We start from the raw sequence: 7,701 nt of genomic DNA, 5'->3' as shown, positions 1-7,701 counted from the left end.
ATTTTTTATATTATTTATGTTTATCATATAATATGTTAAAATTTTTTAGTTAAATATTTAATGGTTTACGGTGATATTTAAAAATATGTTAAATAGTTAATAGTTACAGTTTATGTTAAAAGTTTAAATTTAAAATTTATTCGAAAGTTGTATTCGATTGTAGAATAGTAAGTTCTTGAAGATGGCCTATTGGAATTGGGCTGAAAACGTTTGAAATTAAAGTAATAATAAGCTCAGCAAGCGTTTGGTGTTTTGTTTATATGGGATGTGGTCTCAGTCGGTCTGGATTTTCAATGCTTCACTGTGGTTACAATATTCGCAAATCACACCTAAATTCGAAATTTCCAGCAAATAAAAGTCGAAAACACATATCAAACGTTTTCGGCCACTAAATTTATCGGCCTTCCTCAGGATCTATCAACTGGAAAAACCATTCTATAAATAGAACTTCGCTGCCTTTTAAACTTTTTTAAAAGAATGAAAGGTGTATTTAGCAGTTACAACATTAATTATTTGATAGAAATTAATTGATTTGACTTTTTTATAGGATAGATCCATTCTGCAAATAGGCTGTTGGCAAAGACAAGAGATGGAAACTGCTATTTTGACAAAAATTATGTGTGAAAACTAATACAAAAATCCAGAACTTAAACTAAGTACTCAGTGCAACAGGAGACCGATTTATTGTACAACCAAACCAATAAATTTTTGTTTTTCTTTCAACTTCTTCCATTTCATAAGCACGAAGAGTCCCTTTTCCATAAGCCCAACACAATTTTGGTCAGATTGTACCAGAAATGGCCAAGTTACGAGGACGGATCATAAATATTCAGACAAACTTATCCATAAAAACTTCCAACTCAAATTCAAACCCTCCAGCATGGTTGGTTAGTGCCATTAGCATGCTTGTTACAACCGACTACCGATTTATCCCAAGGTTAATTTACAAGAAATATCTAGTTTTATTAAAAATAAATCAATGACAGATGACTTGACTACATTTATTTCCTTTCCTAGATATGCAATGTAGGCTTCTGACAGGACGCATGCACATTTTTCTTAAAGAGCTGCAAGTTTTATGCCTATCAAGTATTGACATACACTGTAACTGCTGGTACTGTAACTGTAACTGTAACTGGTGCTAAAATAATACATACTAATGATACCTAAACTAGTAACATTTAGTTAATTCTCATCTCTTTACAGGTCAAACTTAGTTTGAATAGTCTTTGTCGCAAATATTGGCTTAATTAGGCTCGCATAATGGCATGAAGCAAAATATAAAATAATAAATTACATTGCCAAAGCTCCAGGGAAACACATTAAGACCTCATTGACCATGTTTGCACTACAGATTGAACCACAGAGCTTAAAGAATTAGTGTCAAAAGATACTTAAGATGTTTAATCGTTTTATTAAATCTGTCTCTATATTATATTTATCATTTTTATAAATAAATTGTAAAAAATAAATAAGAGAAAACTACATTATGTTCAATTAGATGCTATCCTTTGTCACAATCAAAATGACCTTGTGCTAATATGAGAATGAACAATGAACATTTTTACTTTCCCAAATAAAATTTAACTTTGTCTACGTCAATATATTAATTTCTTTTCAGCATATATAACATTTCAATATAAAGAATAACTGCACAAACCCGATTTTTCACTGAAGCCGAATGATCTGCTGAGTTATTGGGGTATAATTATAGCACGATAATTCAGCAGATTGCCCGGTTTTAACATTTCAATATAAAATAATTGTATTTTAACGCGAGTAATCTGTTATTTCGGACATAAATCAAAATAAAAATCAAGTTTTGTTTTTAAATTGCAAAATGGAATTCTTACTAGAAAACCGGCAAATGACGTCATGAATCCTTCCTTGATTAGTTCCCAGATGCCTCCGTATTCTTCGGCGTCCACCTTTTGAAAGTTACTCGAATATACATAGACGCAGATGGCATTTACAATGCAGAATCTAATTAAAAAAAAATGCACCAAATTTACATATTTAAGAGTACTGAAATAAACTAACAAATATCACAAATATACTTTTTCTACAATGATTTTGTCTGAGAAAACATTCACTCTTGGCTCGATTTGAACTGCCAAGCCACTCGCAGTGCCATCAAATACTTAACGATCATGTATAATGTAAATATTTGCACTACGAGTAACATTTAAGTCTTGGTCTGGCATGTCACACGCAATTAGTAAATATATGATAAAACCATGAGCGGCTTGGCCCTTATACTATACAAATTATGCTATATAAAATTTACAAGTCAGAAAAACATCAAGAATTTATTATTATACATTCCAATATTACATACCATTTATATATTTCTAAATATCAATTGAACCAGTTGCATCATCATAAATGACAAAACATTCTTCTATACAGCAAAGGAAGAATACAGTCCCCCCCATAACACTGTTGATAATTCTGTTTTATATTAATTCCATGTTGTACGAGTCACTTAGTTTTTACAAATACACAAGCCGTTCACAGCCCGGCACACGTATTTGTAAAATCTAAGTGACTCGTACAACATGGATTTCATATAAAATGAAATTATCAACAGTGTTATAGGGGGTCGACTGTATTTCAATTTGTTAAAGCATAATCAATTATCAATTATCTTTCGTCTAGAAAGTTCTGGAGTGCATGAATACAAGAGAACCAAGAGGTAAGAATAGAGTGGAATGATATCAATGGGTACATTCAGGCATGCATCAATCTCATCCGCAATCGATGCATCGGTGAATATTGTTTAATAAGCTTTTACTGGAATGTCTAGCAATCTAAAAATATGGTGGAAGCAAACATATGTGGATTTATTTTGTCAGAAGAACTTTGAGTTAATACACGTGTAGTAAAAATGCCAATAATGCAGCCGTGGAGACAGATGTATTGCTCTGTCAGAGCTTGCCCAACAAGTGTTACGTGCATCAGTTGTTGCACCGACAAAGTCATTGGTGGATATCGGAACACACTTTAGTACATTGCAGTTTACTGATGATTTGATATACAGTACGTCAGAATGTAACCTAAGATTACAGCTGTTTTTATTATGGAGACTCCATACTATTAAGAAAATTCTAAGGTAAGGATAAAATAAACTATTAAACTGCAATAGCTATTACACAATAACAACCAGCTAAATATTGTTTGCATAAACTTTTCGGCATGTATCTAGTCATCTTCAGACTACATTACTGCAGGCAAGTCATTTCTTAATTTCAAATTCTTTTCTTGTATTCTTTTGAATGCAATTCCCTGAAGTTCTTTCCAAGTTCAAATGCATTCAAAATAATGCAAAATTTGAAACTTAAACATGAGCCACCATGACTTTTAGATGACCAGATTTAAAACTGGAGATATTTGTAAGTATTTAAATATTTAGGCAATTATTAAAACTATTAGTGTTTATCACAAAGTTCACTCTAATTTCAGCACCGAAGTAAAATCCTAACTTCCCTAAACCTGTTACCAGTACACAACGCATGTAAGATATATACAGCGGGTGACGAACGTTTTTGAACTATCTCGCAGTTCTTCCTCAGATCAACTGGTGGCTACCTCCACCAGCTCATGACCGTGCATGTCAAGTAAAACTGACTTCGTCGAATTCCACACGCTCTGCTTGACAGCATTCCTAAGCTAGTTGACCTGAGGAAGAACTGCAAGATAGTTTGAAAATATTTGTCACCTGCTGTATATATCTTATATGCATTGCGTGCCGGTAAAGATTTAGGAAAGTCGGTATTAGTGTTTATTACTGCAATTTGCACCAGTTAAAATTATTACCTATAACCTCAAGAAAGCTAATTCCAAACAGTTGGGGTTTATACATTTATGTGAACTACTCACAGCAGCCACATGTAACACAGTGATAAGTATTTTTGTATCTGAACATATATAAACAATTTTTCAGCTCCTTTATAATCTTAAAAATATTGTATATGTGGTCCAAGCTTTGTTAAACNATTTTGTTTGGGTCCTATTGCATAAAACACTTGTTACAATCTTTACAAGTTACTGGTTGTAAGCAATTTTGATTTTGTAAAGTTACTTATAATCAGTAATAAGCTGCAAATACTTATTACAAGCTATTCTAAGTCTTAGGTTTATAATCTGTACTGTACTGTAATTTCTATGCAACAGCCCTGTACTGTATGAAAATTAATGATGAGAGAAGTGAGTAACTAAGGAGGCGAAAGCGGGCACACGCCCATCTTTAACACCGAACCTTTAACGGAGAGAGACCGGTATGAGGTTCGTCTCGGGTGCCAAAACAGTTCTGGACGAGAGCGCTCCTGCAAAATGACGACGAGAAAAGAGGAGAGAGCTCACCTCGACCGACACGGAGCATCAATTTATGCAAAATACTTACAACGCTATCCCGAAAAAACCTTTAAGTGGTAATAATCCCCACGCGAGGCCGAGTAAAATTCCTATTATCTGTCGTGCCCAATAAATAACGTCCAGAAACTCATCCTGTTAAAAGAAAACATTGTTAATAATCATATTATTTATCATCTTTTCGCAATGCCTGCTTTATTTTTAAGTCTATTGATAAGCAATGTACATCCGACATGATATAAACAAAGTAAAATTTAATTTATTGAGTACATAATAAATTTAAATGATTAATTTTGTTAAACTGGATCATACTTATGAATAATATAATTTACTAGAAAATTACAATGGACTAATAAAACAAGGCAATGCAAGACATGGGCAGTCAGGAGTGAACCCATGACAAACTACTGGTGTTTGGTGGTTTTTATCCACTTGGCCACTGGAGGGCTTTGATAAATCAGAAGTATTAATCACTTTTTACAAACTTTTTAGAATGAATAAAGGAAAGAAGAATGTCTTTTGTGATTTTTGATATTTAACAGTTGCTGCCTAAAGAACAATGGATGAAATAAGCTGATTTACAGTACAGTCGACCCCCATATAACATGGGTTCCTATAGTTCAGATTCCTATATGACGGCGAAAAAATTGCAACGGTATCCATACAAACATGGTAAAAAAAAAACTCCTATAATTCGGTAAAATGTCATCGGGCAGCCGAACTACTTTCTGCTGTCCAGCACCACGCTATGGAGAGTTTAGGCGGGTAAATTGAGTTTACTATTGTCTGTACAGTATGTAAATTAGGTACCGTAAGTCTAATACAGCACTAATTTTATACATTTCTTGTGAAAGAAACATTTCTTATTCAACGGCCATAAAAATTATTTATATTAATGATGTCTCCAAAGTTCAACAAAGTTTTCGCAGAAAAATAACTTATCAGAAATCGCGCCCGCCGTTTGGTGCGCTGCTCCGCGACGAAAACAAGCTTAAGCAATGGCGACGTCGAACGGTGCACACTTGGTAAGTAATCCTACAATTTTTTGTTTATAGCATAGTTTATACGGAATTATTCCCAAAAAATTATACGTATTTTGGAAATGTTGAGTCGAATTAGTCTAGGAATCGATTAATTTTATGGAAGAAAACCTTTCAAACAGCCATAGTCCGTAAACTTCACACGTGTCGGGCTGTGATTGGGAAGGTCTCCTAAAACATCAATTTCATAAAAAACGGAACGTATCTACCCTGTTGTAGGGAGGGTCGACTGTAATACTAGAAGTAATGTATGTATATCTGCATCATTTTCTCTTCTAGTGCTATTCACTTATTTAAAAGAGGACCAGAGATCCCATGTCTAGGTCTAGTAAGAGTAAGGCATGAAAGAAAATAGTTTGACAATTGAATGCCATTCTGGAAGTCAGTATTAAAAATGATAAGACTAAATATAATTGTATTTGAATAAGCATGTTATCTTCTCTCTGTAATCATTGTTCATTTATATGATGATAATGATTAAGAATGGAGAAAGGGGTGATTTGTATCATTGTTACAGATAAAAGATTCCCAACCAATGTGCCATATAGCCATTATATGTGTATTGTGAAGTAAATAAAAAAAATAAAATACATGTTATCAACTGTACTTTGGAAGTATGTTACAGTAAACTATCATAAAAAAGTATTGGGGAGAGCCCTCTGTCGGCCCGTTCACGGATAATATTTAATAACAAAGTGTGCCGCAATGATTGTTTAAGCAAGCTGCAAAAAAAAAATAAATAAATAAAAAAAAAGGAAACCACTGCCTTAGACTAACATCTGCTCCGCAATGTTTTGTTCTCATAGAGCCCATTTGCAACCAATCGACAGAGCACAATCAGAACTATAGTTCTACCACATGATTTTATATGAATTAAACTCTCATATAGCATTTTGTTTGGGTCCTATTGCATAAAACACTTGTTACAATCTTTACAAGTTACTGGTTGTAAGCAATTTTGATTTTGTAAAGTTACTTATAATCAGTAATAAGCTGCAAATACTTATTACAAGCTATTCTAAGTCTTAGGTTTATAATCTGTACTGTAATTTCTATGCAACAGCCCTGTACTGTATGAAAATTAATGAGGCGAAAGCGGGCACACGCCCATCTTTAACACCGAACCTTTAACGGAGAGACACCGGTATGAGGTTCGTCTCGGGTGCCAAAACAGTTCTGGACGAGAACGCTCCTGCAAAATGACGACGAGAAAAGAGGAGAGAGCTCACCTCGACCGACACGGAGCATCGAGAACAGTTTGGGTACAGCTCTGGACAAGAGCGCTCCCGCAAAACGATGAGGAGAAAAGAGGAGAGAGAGCTCACCTCGACCGACACGGAGCATCGAGAACAGGCAGTAGTACGGGTTTGCGGTAAAAACCGAACTGGAAGCAAATATCCCGCAAAGGAGTACTTTTCCATGTAGTTTTTTTGCTCGTACAGATGGGTCTACAACTCCAGAGGTGGGCGGAAAATCATTCAATTAGAGTTCACATCTTACCAAACTGTTTGGCATGGTTTTGGATGAGAGAGAGCTCCTGTAAAATGATGATGATGATGAGATGAGAAACCTCCTGCCAACGACGACGCATTTATCATTGAAATTTCGCAGGAAATCATCCACAAGTTTCCGTCTCCGGATCATTAACCCACATCTCGAATTTCCCAAGCCAAGAATTGCGAAACCGCATCAAAAAAACTGGAAGAACTCGTGCCAAATGTGTTACACCTTCACCAAAAAAGCAGCCAAAGATAATTCTATCGTCTACCGAAGAGTTCAATGTCTCTAATACAGGAAATTCGTCCGTATCCTTTATTATTTTTAATCATTTAACCACTGTCCACTTACCTTATCCGGCCATTTAGAACTAGGGGCGAATGCGCGTAACCAGGCGGATGCCAGACCGTTTTTGGCCACTCCGTTCCTATCTCCGTGCTTCTTTTTCTGGTTCATTCTTAATAAATATGTCCTTTAAATAATTCTACTGCCCGACCAATCTTTTCCTCGTGTACTTTTACATCTGGTTAGACGGAGATTAACTAACTTGTGACGACGGAGCGCCCCCTGCTATCATCGGATTAATTTACTGATTTTAAGAAATAATTTACTTATTTTTTTCTAATTTTATAGTAATTATATTTAATTAAAAATTTTATATTAATTATGATAATTTATATTATATTTATTTAGTTTAATTTATATAATTAAAATGTTATCGTTTCGAATGACGGCCGGAGCGCCTCCTGCTATGACTAGATTAATTAATTTATTTTGAAAAATATTTCATTTT

General features: G+C 34.5%; 1 protein-coding gene across 2 annotated transcripts in view; it reads right to left on the bottom strand.

The window, feature by feature from the left end:
• Positions 1-7,489, bottom strand: part of LOC111632557 (uncharacterized protein C20orf24 homolog) — a 13,560-nt gene extending 6,071 nt beyond the window's left edge. Inside the window, exons 1-3 of one of the 2 annotated variants that reach the window (XM_023377019.1) lie at positions 7,260-7,489; positions 4,403-4,506; positions 1,854-1,983 (exon numbers count right to left, since the gene is read on the bottom strand). In XM_023377019.1, coding sequence (XP_023232787.1) covers positions 1,854-1,983; positions 4,403-4,506; positions 7,260-7,364 — 339 coding nt within the window. In that variant the 5' untranslated portion in view covers positions 7,365-7,489. The remainder of the gene's footprint in view (positions 1-1,853; positions 1,984-4,402; positions 4,507-7,259) is intronic. The other variant, XM_023377018.1, reaches the window with a different exon arrangement.
• Between the last annotated feature and the right edge of the window lie 212 nt (positions 7,490-7,701).

Source organism: Centruroides sculpturatus, unplaced genomic scaffold, assembly GCF_000671375.1.
Source record: "Centruroides sculpturatus isolate CEXI.00-Female unplaced genomic scaffold, Cexi_2.0 scaffold674, whole genome shotgun sequence".
In the NCBI taxonomy this organism is placed as follows: Eukaryota; Metazoa; Arthropoda; class Arachnida; order Scorpiones; family Buthidae; genus Centruroides; species Centruroides sculpturatus.
The sequence above is the reverse complement of the archived record's forward strand: the minus strand, read 5'-3'. Positions and strand labels throughout refer to the sequence as shown.